This window comes from Uloborus diversus, chromosome 4 (genome assembly GCF_026930045.1).
Source record: "Uloborus diversus isolate 005 chromosome 4, Udiv.v.3.1, whole genome shotgun sequence".
Taxonomy (NCBI): Eukaryota; Metazoa; Arthropoda; class Arachnida; order Araneae; family Uloboridae; genus Uloborus; species Uloborus diversus.
This window is the reverse complement of record NC_072734.1, coordinates 155,167,196-155,186,539: the sequence shown is the minus strand read 5'-3', so window position 1 is coordinate 155,186,539 and position 19,344 is coordinate 155,167,196. Positions and strand designations below refer to the sequence as shown.

At 35.0% G+C, this 19,344-nt stretch overlaps 1 protein-coding gene across 5 annotated transcripts in view; it reads left to right on the top strand.

The window, feature by feature from the left end:
* Positions 1-19,344, top strand: part of LOC129219839 (sodium/hydrogen exchanger 9B2-like) — a 92,607-nt gene that overhangs the window by 64,633 nt on the left and 8,630 nt on the right. For 4 of the 5 annotated variants that reach the window (XM_054854145.1, XM_054854143.1, XM_054854144.1 and 1 more), the window contains one exon: positions 9,504-9,581. In XM_054854145.1, the coding sequence (XP_054710120.1) occupies positions 9,504-9,581 (78 nt within the window). Of the gene's footprint in view, positions 1-507; positions 645-9,503; positions 9,582-19,344 lie in introns of all 5 variants that reach the window. The other variant, XM_054854147.1, reaches the window with a different exon arrangement.

Below are 19,344 nucleotides of genomic sequence, written 5' to 3'. Positions count from 1 at the left end.
CCATCCCCTAGCTTTGAAACTTAATGTAATTACAAAAAGTGACCGTGGTTTTTGTTGTTTTCCGGTAAAATTTTCGTTGAGTGTAAACCCTTTGCCCCCTTCCCTGGAAAAAATCGAAATGATGAGCCTGCTCTTCGGTGTCTCTCATCTTGCTTTTGTTCTCGAGGAGTTCGAGTGACATACATACTTAGATACAGTCGGATTTTAATATACAAGATTGCATAATACTGCATTTTTTTTATCTCTTAGGAGGAAAAAGGCCATTTTATGTGTTTTAAAATTAACTGGCTTAGCTAAGGATTGATGTAAGCCCAATTCACAAGACTGCACAGTACTAGTTTGTTTTATTGGTATTATACGACGTAGATATACTTCTGCTTCGGTCAAACTTTTTGGAAACCGTCAAAACTGTAACTGGTATTTTTCACAAGATTTCACTTCACAGTATTATTCCGTACCAATGAAACTAAGTACAGTATAGTGATAAATATTTTTATAATATTTTAGGCCTTGGTTTAGCTACATTGTTTATAGCTCTGGCGTTTCGGATGATTGCGTCGCTGTTAGCAGCATGGTCTTCGAACTTCACACTAAAAGAACAAGTTTTTGTCATGTTTGCAGGCTTGCCAAAAGCTACAGTACAGGTAAGTTTCAATTTAAAAATCATAGCCGAGTCGTTCACAAATGATGTCCCGCATTGATGATGGGAGGAGGGTTCGTGAAGTTGTGACTAGGAGGTGGGGATGGGAGGTAGTAGGAAGTGTAACCTTTGCTGTCGTAGAAAATCACCAGTTCACTGTGCTTGTCCTCGAGAGACAGGTATTGTCCAAAGCGAAGTTGATTACTCTCAGTTCGCTGGTAAGGTGTAAGGCGATATAGCCAGCTCATGGCATGGATTATGAATGTGCCATAATATGCTAGGACTAAAGCCCTAGGTCGTAGATTAAGTAGCGACACGTCCGTCATCTTGGGGCTAAATGCCGCTTTCTTCTTATGTCTGCTATAATGAAGTAGCTTGTTTTGCTTCTTGATTGTGGATAAACTTAAGGTTAATAAGAAACAACAATCAAGAAGCAAAACACGCTACTTCACCATCACTTCATCGGAAGAAAGCATCGTTTAGCCCCAAGGAGGACCTGTCGCTTCTTACTCAACGATTCAGAACTGTAGGCAGGACAAGATGTACCCCTGCATCAGAAGGCCATCGGTGTAAACATGGACAAGATCACTTTTTGCTAGATGGTCTGCATGCCTTTTTCAAAAATGGCAAAAAAAAAAAAAAAAAAAAAAAAAACTTGAATGAGGAAGTTAGTATTGATGGTAGTCGTTTCAAGAAGTGGCGAAGAGGGCTCTTCGATAATATCAAGGGTTTTGAGCTCAAGACCAATCTTTCGTCTAATGTCAAACTGTAGGGCAGTGGTTCCCAACCTTTTTTGGCCCATCGCCCCTTTCGGAAGTTAAATTACACCTATCCCCCCCCCACACACGTTCTTCCCTTAAAAACAAATTAGATGGCGCTGATTTTAGTGAAGATTAATGTTACTGAACGTCTAGTTTTAGTTTAAAGCTTCAAAAAGTGCATGATAAAGTAATAATTAGCTTTAAAACCGATTTTTTTTATTCTTAACCCCTTCACCTCCCCCCATCAAGAGAAAAAGAAAGATAAAACGTAATTTGAAGTGCTTTAATTAACCAACGTCATTTGCATACTTAGCAAAAATAAGAATACTACATTTTTCAGTAACATTCTTTTTTTAATTGAAATCCGGAAAAAATTGAAAATTTTTACTGTTAAGATTTGTTCTTTTTAACCTTACCTTTTTAATGGCTGCCTTGTGCTTGATGGAACTCCGTTAAAGCTTTGATGTCTGGCTTTATATTAGTGAGATTCAATCTGAGGTCCCCTTTGAGGCAGATGTCCAATCTATTTCTTTGCTTCGTGAGAAACTGCACTATAGAGCCAAATCCTTTTTCAACTAAATATGTTGAGGGGAATGAAATGAGGAGGTGTTCTACTTTTTTCCAAAGTTGTGGGTAAGTACCCATAAGCTTCACCCAGGCAAGTTCGTAACCGTATTGCTTGAAAGTAATTTTTGATTCACAATCAAATTTCAAATCCACAAACTGTCTGCAAAGAGTTTTCAAGTTCATTCACATCTTCAAAACTAAATGGGTCTAAAATAAAGTCAGGAATTTGTAAGTTGATCAAATCTGCTAACCTTGATTCCATGTTCTTTTTTAACTGATCAAGGTGATCAATAAAAATTAAAATTTTTTCTTCAGGAAGTACATCATCCACGATTAAACTTTTTTTTAGAGTCGGAAACAGGATAAATTCTTTACGGCCAACATTTGCCTTGTGGATTTCGAGTTTGGCAATGAATGCTGAAATTATGCTTTTGGCCTTGATGAGGTTCATCTTGTTTCCTTGAAGCTTAATGTTGACTTCGTTCATTTTTTTCAAAAATATCTATGAGATACGCAAGTTCCAATTTGCGCCTTTAAAAATCGACGATCCCTTTGTATCAGTAATCAAAGTTCTGGCGAACAACATTTCCTCAGTTATCTCTCTCAGCTCATTAATAAACCTCACGTAAGCTAATAAAATAGCTCTGTTATATGTCACAGTTAATTCATCAATCTGTAGTGCAAATTTACTTTGTTTCAAAACATTTATGAGTTTGCACTCAACGTTAGCAGTCATTTCATCTAGTCTCCTGGAAACTGTGTTGTTACTCAGGGGGAGAGATTGACTTTTCTTTTTACTGGAGCCCTTACCAAGCAAAATTTCAACTATTTTTTGGCAGCCGGTAGAACAAGAGATTCGCCAATCGTATGAGACTTACCACATTTTGATATCAAAAGAGACCACTTCGTAAGAAGCCCTTTGTCAAGATCTGTTGCTTGTCTTCCAAGTAATTCACCCACCTTTGGCCGTTTATCCGCTTTTGTTTTGAGGTCTTGAAAATAACCAAGAGGTTTATTTACTTTGTCATCATGTACTCTTGACAAATGCTCTTTCAATCGCGAGGGCTTCATCGCTTCATTGCTAGAAAATGTTTTATCGCACAAAAGACAATGCGGAAACTGCACATTTTGCGGTGACGTGACAAAACCAAATTTTAAATACTTTGCTGAATAGCTGAATACTTCTTTTTACGGCACGTCTTTTTCGAATTCATATCGAACTTCCACACTACGAAACATGCACAATTAAACAGAAATTCACTAAATTAAATCAAACAATAGAAACTACGTAAGGAGGTTTATGCGCTGATTGCAAGATTCTGAATGACAACTGATAAGTAAATGCAAAAATCCATCCCTACACATATCCATCCACTTTTCCGGCGTTAAATATATGCTGGCGCCAATGGTCAGACAGTAAGTACTACAAGATTTTTTTTCTTTCTCGTGAAAATGGCAATAAAATAAAAGATATTATTTTTCGCTTTTCGGATTTTTTTTATTCGAACAGATTTGATTGAGCTGTAAATCATACATGCCTTATTTTCTGGGAACGACTTTCTTTGATTTGACCTGCCATATGCTTGGTTCGGTATTACACAACATAGGTATTCTGAAAGATATTTCTGAATTGTGTACCGATTTGTTTTAATAAATATAATTTTTAAAGATCAAGAATTTCCCATTACCAGGTATCCGAATACCGGTCGCCCCCCTATCGCCCTCCAGAAATTTATCGCCCCCTAGAAGAGTTCGATCGCCCCTTTGGGGGCGATCGCCCCCAGGTTGGGAATCACTGCTGTAGAGGAATGTAGTTGGAAACCAGTGCAATCAAAACGTGAAACTATGATGTACTATAATTTGAAATGTTACTGTAAACTGTAAAGATAACGAATTTCAAGATCAGTATACTTCAAACCGAAGTGGAAGCATTACTTCTAACACGAAGTAATATCGAAAAATCAAGTTCGAGCTGCAAAAATTAGATTTTGCAATTTTAAATTGTATTTATAAATCATTTGTCTGACAACATAAAATATTTTCCTGGTTCCTAAGCTTTCAACTTTTGTCAATCTCTGGGTATATACAACTAAGTATCTAAATGTTTTAAGAGAGTATTATTTTTGAATTGAGATTATTTTGCTAAACATAATTGTAAGGATCAAGGGGCCTTTTAAAAAGTTAGGTTTCATATTTTTTCTTTTGCTTCAAACTTGTGATATTTTAACTCTGCATCTTATTTTGACCATTTTTGAAATTGGAAGATTGCATCTAGGTCTAACGGTTGTGAAAATAAAATATTGCAGGTTAAGCGCGGGGACAACGCTGTACATACAACAGGGTGTACCTGAATGTCTTGTACAAGCTAGGAGGTGAGGTACAGAGCACGATAAAACAAGAAACACTCAAGGAACAAACAAACAAGGAACATATGGTCGCAAACGCAATGCTGACGCACTACATGCATCCAAAGTTAGACACAAGGACGAATACAAGGGAGGAGCGATCGGGGAGATACAGGAACTTTCTTATAATTGATTTCCGATATTAAATTTTCTAAAATGGCAATTTTACATAATTTTCGATGGTGTTGGAAAGGGAGCTCTTCCCGGAATTCTTCCGAAATTGAAGTCTTGTAAACGTAATCGTAGCCCATCTCTTATTACTCTGGGGCTAGGATCCAGAACTTTCTAGGATTTTTTTCGAAATTGAAGTTTCAAAACTTCAATTTTACGCGATCTTAGATGATGTTAGAGATATGTTCAAGAACTGCCTTTGGATATTTTTCGAAAGAAATACAACTGTTACAACAACAACAATACAGCACCTTTGATTATGCAAAGGTAAGCGATGGGGTTTAGTATACTCCTTCGAAAATTGTTTAGAAATTGAAATTTCAGAGTAAAAAGTAAAAAATCGCCCCGTCCTTGAACTTTTTCTGGATCCGCCCTTGGCGCCAGACGCTGGTGGATGTGAAACAGCTTATAAATTTATTACAGAAAGACGATTTTACACAACATTTTAGACTTTAGGATAGGTTAAAGTGGTTTTTAAAAATTGCGACTAGAAGCTGTATTACACGTTTCACAACGACGGATGAAAGCTTGTTAGAATGACTCTTAATTGCTATGGTCGGTGTGTTGTCATTGCGAAGCATGTTTTACAACTGTAGTGGTATTAATTGCAAAAAGCCCTTCTAAAAAACTAAAATTTAGTGTTAAATCTTATTTGTGTAATAATATTTATTAACCGTTTTTGCATTTTTCAAAGTTTGGCTTTGAGTGCATGTAGCGCGTCATGATTGCGTTTGCGAACATACGTTCCTAAGTGATTCTTGCTTGTAATTGTGTTATGTATAGAGATGAAAACAGTCGGAAAAAACCCGGAAATTTTCCGAAAAAACGGAAAAAAACCGTTTTTTTCCGAAGGAGTAAATTTCCACTTCGGAAAAATTGAAAAAAAAAATGAATTTTTTCAACTTTTCAGGGTTTTAATTGCAATTTTCAGCAAAAAGTGATTAGAAATTTTTCCCACTTAAATTCTGATGCAATCCCCCCCCCCCCTCGTTTTATGTTAAAATATTGTCTAACCTTAATGCAAGTTTTTGTATGATAATGTAATTTGCATATAGATCAAAAAACGTTTAATAATACTTTTTGCAAAAAAGCTTAAACTAATAATCTTATTGAAGAATTTATTTTCCTTCTTCATGAAACAAACAAACTAAGGACAAACATGAAACATCAACCACAAAACTATGTTTCTGCTGACTTTGCGAATCAAATGTACAGGGTGCGGCAAAAAAAAAAAAAAAAAAAAAAAAAACTCGGGCAAGCAATTTTCCATGAAACTTTATTAAAAATGAACAAATTAACAAAACATAAAAAATAATAATATGAGTAGACCTTTAGCAATCAATAAATTCAATTGGTTTCAAACTAGCAGCCTTTTGCAGTAATACAGAGATGCAACTGCTTATTGAATTTTTCATTCAAGGGCCACTAGTCCTTTAATCAATCCTATTCCATAAAGCAATTGGTTTAGAGAGTTCAAACTTACGTGTAGTTTAGGGTAGACCTTCGACTCCTAAATAGGACACAGAGTGTAATAAATGGGAATGAGGTCTAGAGCGTCCACTCAAAAGAAGATATGTCAAAAAAAAAAAAGCGCTTTGCACCTCTCTTGTCTTTTTTTGCCCATATGAATCGGTGTGGAGTTGAAGGAAAATGTCTAGTTTACATTGCTGAAGTATTCTTAGGCCCACAGAAGTACCATAACTTCTAAAATGTCCTTCTGGTTCACTTTTTGATTCATTTTACGGTCCTCATCCACAAAAAACTAGAGATTTTTTTTGCTTGTGCTGATTCCATCACAGACCTTCGGATTTTGGCGATATTTAACATTTTTAAAGATGCTTGGTTACATACCAATTCTTATTGTTCTGGGTAATATGAGCTGGTTGAATACTATCTCTTTCAGCGTGGCCTTTCGGCCTGTCTCAAACGTTTTTGGCATCTTTGGCGTCATACAAATGCCTGAACTTTTTGAAACTCGTAAAACTTCTGTTTGAGCTGTTTTTTCCCCTAGTCGCACTTATCGGTTACAAATTCCCATCTTACGAACGACTACTCTTGTGGAAACCCAAGGATTTCATTGAACTCACTTTTGGATGACCTAACGATTAACTCAAATGTTCATTGTTCATTTTGTCAACTTTCCGGACATCGACGATCATTTCCAAGCCACTCGAAACGACATACCGTTTCAAATACTGTTTGCCGGGGCGCAACAAGCAAACGAACTGTCGTTCTACTTGGTTAACAACTTAAAATAGCAAGTATTTTATTTAAAATTGTAAGAAAAGTGAAAAACAATACATAAACTAAGAAATATATTGTAAACTATTTTCTAATAAAGTGAGAGACAAAAATAAATTAGGCACTTACTAAAATGAAATTACCTTTCTTCCATTCGATGATACAATTTTCGTCCGATATCTCTTTTTCCGCAACCTCTATATTGCCGTGCTAAGCAAAAATGTGGAATATGAAGTTGGGCTCAAGCTGAGATATTGTGTTTTAAAGTTTGGCTCTTCCATATATTTGATTCAGATTTCTTTTTCTTTTCTTTTTTTAAGTTCTTGATCAAATGACCCTAAAACATTTTATTTATTACTAGCAAAAATACCCGGCGTTGCCTGAGTCAGTAATAATTATTAGAAAAAATCGTTACTTGCTTTTGTTTTCTGCTTTAAGTGAAAGAATTTAAAACACATCTTTTTGACGTGATTAAAAATCGAGTTTCTTCCTTACCCATAAAAGTAAAATAGCAATAAGTATAAAGAACAAAATAGTATTGATTTAAAAACGAAAGCACTATATTTAAGCATATACAAATTTCCAAAACATGAAATTATTCTTCTCATGTTTAAAAAGATTAATCTGTTGATACTTTTTTTTTTTAACATGGAGTTTAAAACCTTCTCTGTATTGCTATTGAAGTTGCTCGTAATCCCCTCATACTTGCTTTAGTTATTTTGGAAAATTTCAATCATTGTGGGCTCTTGGTGCGATTTTACCGAATTTGCGGGAATCGTTTTGGGATACCTTCGATGATGCTCCCTCCTTCTTTCCTTACTTTGTAAAACGATATGATATTAATTTTCGTTACAAAGATATTATCGCCAGGTGCTGAGATACTTTTGGTCACCATAAAATGGCGCTAAAGAGTTTCATCCGAAATGTTTCCAAAGTAAATAGTAACATTTGGCGATTGTTTGAAATTGTGCTAAAAGGAAAATTAATGGAAGTTTTTGTGCTGTTTATGGATTTGCCTAATTTAGTTGCTGGATTATTTAACACAGTAAAAAAAGTTTTTTAAAGATTCTTTGATTGGCGATATTTTGTTTACATGGTGAAAACTGAGAAACATTATGACGTAGTCTTCGGCTTCAAAAACAGCGACGTTGAAAAAAACTGCCAAATGCACGGACGTAGCCAAATGCAGCTACGGAAATATTTCTGCAAAAATTTTGGCTATCTGCTGGTTGATTGGATGATGAGTAAGTGTTCAATCAGCATAAATAATAATAAAAACCATTAATTACGTTAAAGTTCCGTTTAAATGGAAAATGATCAGCCAAATCATATATTATTTGCCAATCTTGTGCAAAAATCTTACTTCAAGATTTGACTTGAGAAAAGCCTTGAACAGTCACGAAAAGCAAAGATAATCAACAATACAACAATTGTCGCTATCGACAGGGAGTTGAGATGATACACTAAATACTGTATTGAGTTGAGGAAAGCCTTCGAACATGGAACTAAAAAGCTCATAACTCGTTTTTTATTCTACTTAGAAATTTCGAATAGGTGCCATCTTCTGCAGAAAAATCAGAGCTTTCGATGGACATATAATGTAAATATGTGCAAGTATTTTTTCATCCCTATATTAGAGAATTTATACGAAAATTGTATTTTATTGCTCCCCTAAGGGGGGTTTTGCCCCCCATAACGGGACGAAAACTACCCTATGTGTTATTCTGATGCATAAGCTATATTATTGTAAAGTTTCATCAAAATCCGTTCAGTAGTTTTTGCGTGAAAGAGTAACAAACATCCATCCATACATCCATACATCCATACAGACAAACTTTCGCATATATAATAGTAGTAAGATGTAAAATACGAAACAGAGAACAACTTGGTTCTAATAACTCAGTTTTGTTCAAAAGTGCTGGTATGACTATTTTTACTACTGTGCTTAGCACGGCCATATGAATAAACTGAAACTCTAGTTGAAGTTTTGGTTTAGCTTAAGAAAAGCCAATTTAGTTTTGATTTGGACTTAGACTGGGTTGGAAAAAATCAAAACTCAATAGCTTTTATTTTCAGACAGTAACATTGTATTATTTTTCTTTCAAAAAAAAAAAAAAGTTTGAAAGTCGAAAATTTCAATTAATATTTCAAGTTTCAAAGGGAATCTAAAATATAAAATGTAATTTTTATGATTAGACACGCATTACCCAATATTAATGGTTGAATGACGACTGGACTTATTTCTGGTGTTTGACCCTGAAAGCTCTCAGTTGTAAAACAAAAAGGTTTTTTTTCTAATTAATCTTACCTTTATGTGTATTTCTGTCAATCAGAAAAAGAAGATGTGTGGATAGCATATATTTTTTAATGCTTAACCCTTTATATGTTCCAAGAAACACATAGCTATTAAGAAACTCTAATTTTATTCATAAAGAAATCAAAATGTCCATTTTTTTTCCTAATTTTCCCGAAAAAAAAAACGGTACAAAACCGGTTTTTTTCCACCACTTCAAAATTTCCGGAAATTTTACATCTCTAGTTATGTTCCTCCCCTCCTTGCTTGTACACGGCATTTAGGGACACCCTGTATACAAATACATAAGTTTACAAGATTTTGGTGCTCAGGTTTACGAATCTGCGGAACCGTGCGTTAATAAGGCTTTGCTAACAATTTGATATTTTGGCGAAATCTTTATATTTTAAAACATTTCTTTTCAGGCTGCAATAGGTCCTGTACCCTTAGCATTAACAATAAAATATGGACTTGGGCCAGAGATGGAGCAACATGGAATAGCGGTAATATGATAATTCTATAAATTACATTTTAGTTAATTTTAATATGCTTTTATATTTGATTTTGAGTGTATAGATGTAAATGACACTGACAATCTTTAGTTGAATTCTTCAACTTGATTGATAAATAATATTTCACTGAATAAATAAATAATTTTATTAGTCACACACTACATATGACACGTCATATAAAATTATGATAGAGAAATTTTAGTAAATACATTGTTTCAGCAAACAGAAAAAGATCAAATGAAATTTTATTGAAATTAAAATCGTCTATGAGTGTTCATGTTTTAGCATCGAATTTGTTGAATATTTTTAAATAACAGTATGAAATGGGGGAAAAATCAATTTAAGTGATTGGAAATAAATTTAAAAGCATGACTATGTGGAAGTTCTGATGTATCTCATATTGCAGACTTAATACTTTTGTATTACTCCTCTTTTTTCCAGTCACTAAATAAAACTAGTATGTTGTGGCCATCACGAAACTTTCTTCTATATTTTTCTTTTTTTTCTGATCCCTCCCCATGCTTGACGAGGAAGCAATATTCCCAACAAAAACAAAATTACACATGCAAAAACTTGACGACCATCCCAATGTCTGAATTATTGCAAAAGCAAAGCAAAGAGCCGAAAATTGAAAGTTATTTTAAAAGCCTTGCTTGAATTAATTACAAATATTTTATTTGTTAACAAACATAAGATGGCAACAGTTAAAAATTTCAAATCATTGAGATAGTATTTCCATAGACTAATAATAAGAATAGACCGAGCTATGGCAACCCTTTTGCTGCTCATAAACCAAACCATGTGACTAGTGGATATCCTAGCAACAGCGGGCGTTGATCGTAGCAGACGATCAACGCGAGCGATAAATAAAATAAATTGAATTGATGAAACACGGAAGAATGATCTTTTATGGAGTCCGATTTGTAAATTTGTTATTCTAAGTTGTAAATATTTTGTTAATATAGTGAGTTTTTCGTTTAGAAAGTATTGTGTATTTTCTTTAGTCAATTTCAATAACTCTCTAAGCAATTAAATATTCAAGCGCCCAAAAAGAATCGACAATCGGTAAGATTTTTACCTACAATTTCAATTTAAGATACCGATTAGTACATTTTTCTGTTAACGCAAAACGTTTACGCCATTACGTTTACGCCAACGCTGACGTAGTAGTTCCGAATAAAATAAAAGTTACTGAAAACTGTGACCAAAAACTATTACTAGTGTCAAAATAATGCATAACCAAAAAAAAAAAAAAAAAAAACTGTTCAATCTCTGCACTTGGAAAATTTTTTTTAATGAAAACACATTGTCTTAAAATACATGTCGAGTGTCAAACTATAGATAATGCTGCCATCTAGCAACCATGCTGCCAAAGTCTTCGCCAAGCCCTTCCACTAGTCACGTGATACATCTATGAACCAATTTTCTTCATCAGCAAGAATGAAAAAGCTCGGTCTACTCTTATTATTAGTCTATGAGTATTTCCGATCATTTCCATACAATTAAAATCACGAGAAATACGCAGACGACAATCTATTACGATTTATCTTTCTTATTCACAACTACAACGAACTATAGGGGGCACTGAAGTTACTGTCTAATGGCGGACTTAAAAACTAAAACAAACGCACATGGTAACGAAGAAAATGCTAAAAGTGTTGTGATTTTTGTTCGTACGTATGATTTTTTCGCTTTATTCTTTTTAAATTAATTTTCAAAGTCTTGTGGATATTCTGGCCCACGTAGAAAGAAATGAGAATTTAAGAAGCATTACTAAACGTCAAAGATTAATGCAAACTACGTAGTTCGTAGTTCTAAGCAGCTATTTCCACGATGTTGAATTCGATATTTATCAATTCTTGATAAAACTAAATAATAATTGTGGCCTGACAAGAATAACAATTAATGCTAGAAAATGTAATATGACATTACAAATTGTTATCGAAAGAAGATGATACTTTTTTGCCTTGCTTGGCTAGCGCTTATTGTTTTCCATTTGTAGCTGAGTTATTTCTCTCGAATTCTCGAATCGGTTAATTTAAAATTTTTCTGTTTCGATTTTTCTAATTTCTGAGTTACGATTTAATTGTGTCATGTTATGCAAATCATCAACAAAATTCTCACGGATATATGGTGGTAGTTTTCTTTTCAGTTGATTGACCATTATTTCTTTTCACTTATCGAATTCTGTAATCTTACTACCATTTTATTCCACTCATGATAAAAATTAAAAATGGTTTAACTAAAAACGCGAAATCTCGCCAAGGCTACTTTGCTCGCACTATACTAAAACTATAACCCTAAACAAATTTGGCGAAACCTTTCAGCTGAGAATAAAAGGAATAAAGTAAATTCTTTCTCGGTTATTCATTTTGTTCTACGATAATATATTCAAGAAAATATTTTGCATACTGTCCATTCCAACTAAATGCTGCTGTAAAATATGGTAAGTTTAATTAATTTAAGATTAAAAAAAACCCCATATTCTTACAAATTCATACAAAACAATAAAATTTTTTACCTTGTATAACGTTATCCAAGTTTGTTAATCCAGAATTTTCGCTTTCACCAATTATTAAGGAAATAATGAAAACTAACATTATTTTGAGAAGCTCGAGAATACTTCTAAGGGACGAATTAATTTCTGTAGCTGAAAGCAAACTAAGACACATCTATTGCGTTAATAAATACTCAGAACAAACTGCCTGTGTTTACGTCAACAGACACACGTGGAACGCAACGTGGCAATGTTTTAGTTTCATTTGCAGTTTTGTAAATCACCGCAAGGTAGCGTATTCGAGCGCTGGAGTTCCGAATTGTTGCATTAATAAAGCTGTTTTTATTCGCCTTAAAAAAAAATCAACACCTCTTGGAGCGATTGGCGTTAAAATTGAACCAAAGCCTGTTTACATATCGATTCACAGATATTCCAAATTTCAACCAGAACGTAGCATTACTTCTTGAGATAGAGCACTCACAATGGAAACTAGTATGTTGTGGCCATCACGAAACTTTCTTCTATATTTTTCTTTTTTTTTCTGATCCCTCCCCATGCTTGACGATTAAGCAATATTCCCAACAAAAACAAAATTACACATGCAAAAACTTGACGACCATCCCAATGTCTGAATTATTGCAAAAGCAAAGCAAAGAGCAAAAATTGAAAGTTATTTTAAAAGCCTTGCTTGAATTAATTACAAATATTTTATTTGTTAACAAACATAAGATGGCAACAGTTAAAAATTTTAAATCATTGAGATAATATTTCCGATCATTTCCATACAATTAAAATCACGAGAAATACGCAGACGACAATCTATTACGATTTATCTTTCTTATTGTTGCATTAATAAAGCTATTTTTATTCGCAAAAAAGAAAAAAAAAATCAACACCTCTTGGAGCGATTGGCGTCAAAATTGAACCAAAGCCTGTTTACGTATGGATTCACATATATTCCAAATTTCAACCAGAACGTAGCATTACTTCTTGAGATAGGGTACTCACAATGGAAAAAAAGAACGGGCGATTGCGCTACCCCCTTTTTACTTTCTTCTATATCTAATATATAGAAGAAAGTATTGGATTCGTGCAAATTTTCGAATTTCGAATTTTGACGGATTCGAACGTTTTGAGGTGTGCTGAGTCCATTTCGACCATTTTTGGAAAATGTCTGTCTGTGTGTGTGTGTGTGTGTGTATGTATGTATGTGTGTGTGTGTGTGTGTATGTATGTGTGTCACGTCTGTGTGTGACCAGTTTTTTGTGGCCGCTCTACAACAAAAACTACCGCATGAAATCGAACGAAATTTAGTACACATATGTGCCCCTATGTGAACTTGTGCCCATTAGTTTTTGGCGCGAATTCCTCCAAGGGGGGTGGAGCAATGGGACGTTTTTCGAGTTACGCGTGCTTGCTATTCCTCAGGAAGTTACTGGCGGAATCAAACAAAATTTGGTCCATATGTTGGTATTAACAGGAACAGGTGCTGATTCAATTTTGGTGTCAATAACTCAAACGGGGGTTGAGCTGTAGAACGTTTTTTGTCGTCAATTGTGACTGCTGTATCTCAAGAAATAATGAACGGAATGAAAGAAAAATTTATCGGCAAGTAGCCCTTAGTGGGTATAAGAACTGATTTTATTTTGGTGTCAACAGCTAAAAAGGGGGTAGCGCAATCACCCGTTCTTTTTTTCCATTGTGAGTGCCCTATCTCAAGAAGTAATGCTACGTTCTGGTTGAAATTTGGAATATATGTGAATCCATATGTAAACAGGCTTTGGTTCAACTTTGGCGCCAATCGCGCCAAGAGGTGCTGATTTATTTTTATTATCATTATTTTTTAGCGAATAAAAGTAGCTTTATTAGTGCAACAATAAGAAAGATAAATCGTAATAGATTATCGTCTGCTTATTTCTCGTGATTTTAATTGTATGGAAATGATCGGAAATATTATTTCAATGATTTAAAATTTTTAACTGTTGCCATCTTATGTTTGTTAACAAATAAAATATTTGTAATTAATTCAAGCAAGGCTTTTAAAATAACTTTCAATTTTCGCTCTTTGCTTTGCTTTTGCAATAATGCAGACATTGGGATGGTCGTCAAGTTTTTTCATGTGTAATTTTGTTTTTGTTGGGAATATTGCTTCCTCGTCAAGCATGGGGAGGGATCAGAAAAAAAAAGAAAAATATAGAAGAAAGTTTCGTGATGGCCACAACATACTAGTTACTTTCTTCTATATCTAATATATAGAAGAAAGTATTGGATTCGTGCAAATTTTCGAATTTCGAATTTTGACGGATTCGAACGTTTTGAGGTGTGCTGAGTCCATTTCGACTGTTTTTGGAAAATGTCTGTCTGTCTGTGTGTGTGTATGTATGTGTGTGTGTATGTATGTGTGTATGTGTGTGTGTCACGTCTGTGTGTGACCAGTTTTTTGTGGCCGCTCTACAGCAAAAACTACCGCACGAAATCGAACGAAATTTGGTACACATATGTGCCCCTATGTGAACTTGTGCCCATTGGTTTTTGGCGCGAATTCCTCCAAGGGGGGTGGAGCAATGGGACGTTTTTTGAGTTACGCGTGCTTGCTATTCCTCAGGAAGTAACTGGCGGAATCAAACAAAATTTGGTCCACATGTTGCCCCTAACAGGAGCAGATGTTGATTCAATTTTGGTGTCAATAGCTCAAACGGGGGTTGAGTTATAGAACGTTTTTTGTCGTCAATTGTGACTGCTGTATCTCAAGAAATAATGAACGGAATGAAAGAAAAATTTATCGGCAAGTAGACATTAGTGGGTATAAGAGCTGATTTTATTTTGGTGTCAAAAGCTGAAAAGGGGGTGGCGCAATCGAATGTTCTTTTTTTTCATTGTGAGTGCCATTTCTCAAGAAGTAATGCTACGTTCTGGATGAAATTTGGAATAAATGTGAATCTATTTGTAAATAGGCGTTGTTTCAATTTTGGCGCCAATCGCTCCATGGGGGTCTGATTTTTTTTTTGTGTTAATAAAAATAGCTTTATAAATGCAACAATAAGAAAGATAAATTACAATATTCTCGTCTGCTTATTTCACGTGATTTTAATTTTCGGGAGATAATCGGAAATGTTATCGCAATGATTTAAAATTAATAACTGTTGCCATTTTATGTTTGTTAACAAATAAAACATCTAATTATGCAAGCAAGGCTTTTAAAATAACTTTCAAGTCGTTCTTTGCTTTGCTTTTGCGGGAATTCAGGAATTCGGACGGTCGTCAAGTTTTTTTTTTTTTTGCTGGGAATATTGCATTCTTTTCAAGCATAGGGATTGATCAGAATTCACAAGAAAGTATAGAAGAAAGTTTCGTGATGGCCACAACATACTAGTTAGCTGTTGACACCAAAATAAAATCAGCTCTTATACCCACTAAGGGCTACTTGCCGATAAATTTTTCTTTCATTCCGTTCATTATTTCTTGAGATACTGCAGTCACAATTGACGACAAAAAAAAAACGTTCTATAGCTCAACCCCCGTTTGAGTTATTGACACCAAAATTGAATCAGCACCTGTTCCTAGTATTGGCAACATATGGACTAAATTTTGTTTGATTCCGCCAGTTACTTCCTGAGGAATAGCAAGCACGCGTAACTCAAAAAACGTCCGATTGCTCCACCCCCCTTGGAGGAATTCGCGCCAAAAACCAATGGGCACAAGTTCACATACGGGCACATATGTGTACCAAATTTCGTTCGATTTCATGCGGTAGTTTTTGCTGTAGAGCGGCCACAAAAAACTGGTCACACACAGACGTGACACACATACACACACACACACATACATACATACACACACACACACAGACAGACAGACATTTTCCAAAAATAGTCGAAATGAACTCAGCACACCTCAAAACGTTCGAATCCGTCAAAATTCGAAATTCGAAAATTTGCACGAATCCAATACTTTCTTCTATATATTAGATATAGAAGAAAGTAAAAAAGAACGGGCGATTGCGCTACCCCCTTTTTACTTTCTTCTATATCTAATATATAGAAGAAAGTATTGGATTCGTGCAAATTTTCGAATTTCGAAGGATTCGAACGTTTTGAGGTGTGCTGAGTCCATTTCGACTATTTTTGGAAAATGTCTGTCTGTCTGTGTGTATGTGTGTGTGTATGTGTGTCACGTCTGTGTGTGACCAGTTTTTTGTGGCTGCTCTACAGCAAAAACTACCGCATGAAATTGAACGAAATTTGGTACACATATGTGCCCCTATGTGAACTTGTGCCCATTGGTTTTTGGCGCGAATTCCTCCAAGGGGGGTGGAGCAATGGGAAGTTTTTTGAGTTACGCGTGCTTGCTATTCCTCAGGAAGTAACTGGCGGAATCAAACAAAATTTGGTCCACATGTTGCCCCTAACAGGAGCAGATGTTGATTCAATTTTGGTGTCAATAGCTCAAACGGGGGTTGAGTTATAGAACGTTTTTTGTCGTCAATTGTGACTGCTGTATCTCAAGAAATAACGAACGGAATCAAACAAAAATTTTTTGACAAGTAGCCCTTAGTGGGTATAAGAGCTTATTTTATTTTGGTGTCAACAGCTAACTAGTATGTTGTGGCCATCACGAAACTTTCTTCTATATTTTTGTTTTTTTTCTGATCCTTCCCCATGCTTGACGAGGAAGCAATATTCCCAACAAAAACAAAATTACACATGCAAAAACTGAAAGTTATTTTAAAAGCCTTGCTTGAATTAATTACAAATATTTTATTTGTTAACAAACATAAGATGGCAACAGTTAAAAATTTTAAATCATTGAGACAATATTTCCGATCATTTCCATACAATTAAAATCACGAGAAATACGCAGACGACAATCTATTACGATTTATCTTTCTTATTGTTGCATTAATAAAGCTATTTTTATTCGCAAAAAAAAGCACCTTGGAGCGATTGGTGTCAAAATTGAACCAAAGCCTGTTTACATATGGATTCACATATATTCCAAATTTCAACCAGAACGTAGCATTACTTCTTGAGATAGGGCACTCACAATGAAAAAAAAAGAACGGGCGATTGCGCTAACCCCTTTTAAGCTATTGACACCAAAATAAAATCAGCTTTTATACCCTTTAAGGGCTACTTGCCGATAAATTTTTCTTTCATTCCGTTCATTATTTCTTGAGATACAGCAGTCACAATTGACGACAAAAAACGTTCTATAGCTCAACCCCCGTTTGAGTTATTGACACCAAATTTGAATCAGCACCTGTTCCTGTTACTGGCAACATATGGACCAAATTTTGTTTGATTCCGCCAGTTACTTCCTGAGGAATAGCAAGCACGCGTAACTCAAAAAACGTCCGATTGCTCCACCCCCCTTGGAGGAATTCGCGCCAAAAACCAATGGGCACAAGTTCACATAGGGGCACATATGTGTACCAAATTTCGTTCGATTTCATGCGGTAGTTTTTGCTGTAGAGCGGCCACAAAAAACTGGTCACACACAGACGTGACACACACACATACACACACACACACACACACATACACAGACACACACAGACAGACAGACATTTTCCAAAAATAGTCGAAATGGACTCAGCACACCTAAAAACGTTCGAATCCGTCAAAATTCGAAAATTTGCACGAATCCAATAACTATTTCTTCTATATATTAGATATAGAAGAAAGTAAAAAGGGGGTAGCGCAATCGCCCGTTCTTTTTTTCCATTGTGAGTGCCCTATCTCAAGAAGTAATGCTACGTTCTGGTTGAAATTTGGAATATATGTGAATCCATACGTAAACAGGCTTTGGTTCAATTTTGACTCCAATCGCTTCAAGAGATGTTGATTTTTTTTTTTTTTTTTTTTGCGAGTAAAAATAGCTTTATTAATGCAACAATAAGAAAGATGAATCGTACTAGATTGTCGTCTGCGTATTTCTCGTGATTTTAATTGTATGGAAATGATCGGAAATATTATCTCAATGATTTAAAATTTTTAACTGTTGCCATCTTATGTTTGTTAATAAATAAAATATTTGTAATTAATTCAAGTAAGGCTTTTAAAGTAACTTTCAATTTTCGCTCTTTGTTTTGTTTTTACAATAATTCAGACATTGGGGTGGTCGTCAAGTTTTTGCATGTGTAATTTTGTTTTTGTTAGGAATATTGCTTCCTCGTCAAGCATGGGGAGGGATCAGAAAAAGGAAAAATATAGAAGAAAGTTTCGTGATGTCCACAACATACTAGTTAGCTGTTGACACCAAAATAAAATCAGCTCTTATACCCACTAAGGGCTACTTGCCGATAAATTTTTCTTTCATTCCGTTCATTATTTCTTGAGATACAGCAGTCACAATTGACGACAAAAAACGTTCTATAGCTCAACCCCCGTTTGAGTTATTGACACCAAAATTGAATCGGCACCTGTTCCTGTTAATAGCAACATGTGAACCAAATTTTGTTTGATTCCGCCAGTTACTTCCTGAGGAATAGCAATCACGCGTAACTCAAAAAACGTCCCATTGCTCCACCCCCCTTGGAGGAATTCGCACCAAAAACCAATGGGCACAAGTTCACATAAGGGCACATATGTGTACCAAATTTCGTTCGATTTCATACGGTAGTTTTTGCTGTAGAGCGGCCACAAAAGACTGGTCACACACACACACACACAGACAGACATTTTCCAAAAATGGTCGAAATGGACTCAGCACACCTCAAAACGTTTGAATCCGTCGAAATTCGAAAATTTGCTCGAATCCAATACTTTCTGCTGTATATTAGATCTAGAAGAAAGTAAAAATAAGAAAGAAAAGTGCAAAGATTTTACACACTATTGATTTAAATTGAAAAAAAAAAAAAAAAAACAAGTGTATTAAAATTTTATACAGAAAACTATTTTCAGTAACACAGCATGTAGTGAGGAAAAAAAACAGTAAGTGGAACAAGTTAATCTCGTATCATGTTTCCTTGAGGTAAAACATTTACAGCATTGAACACTACAATATCAGTGAAATTGTAGATCATTACATATCTATATGTATTAAGGTGACAGCGTTTCTTTGTTTGTACTCAATGGCCAGAATCCCCCATAGCACCTACAGCTCTGAAACTTGGCACAAAATTCGAACGTACCCCGGGAGTCTGGACCTCGAAGCCCGAATTCTAAATTTCGAATTAGTTTTTTTCCTAATTAACTAATTAAGCTAAATTTCGGCTAATTAGGGGGTAAAAAATCCCCCCACCACCACCTAACATAT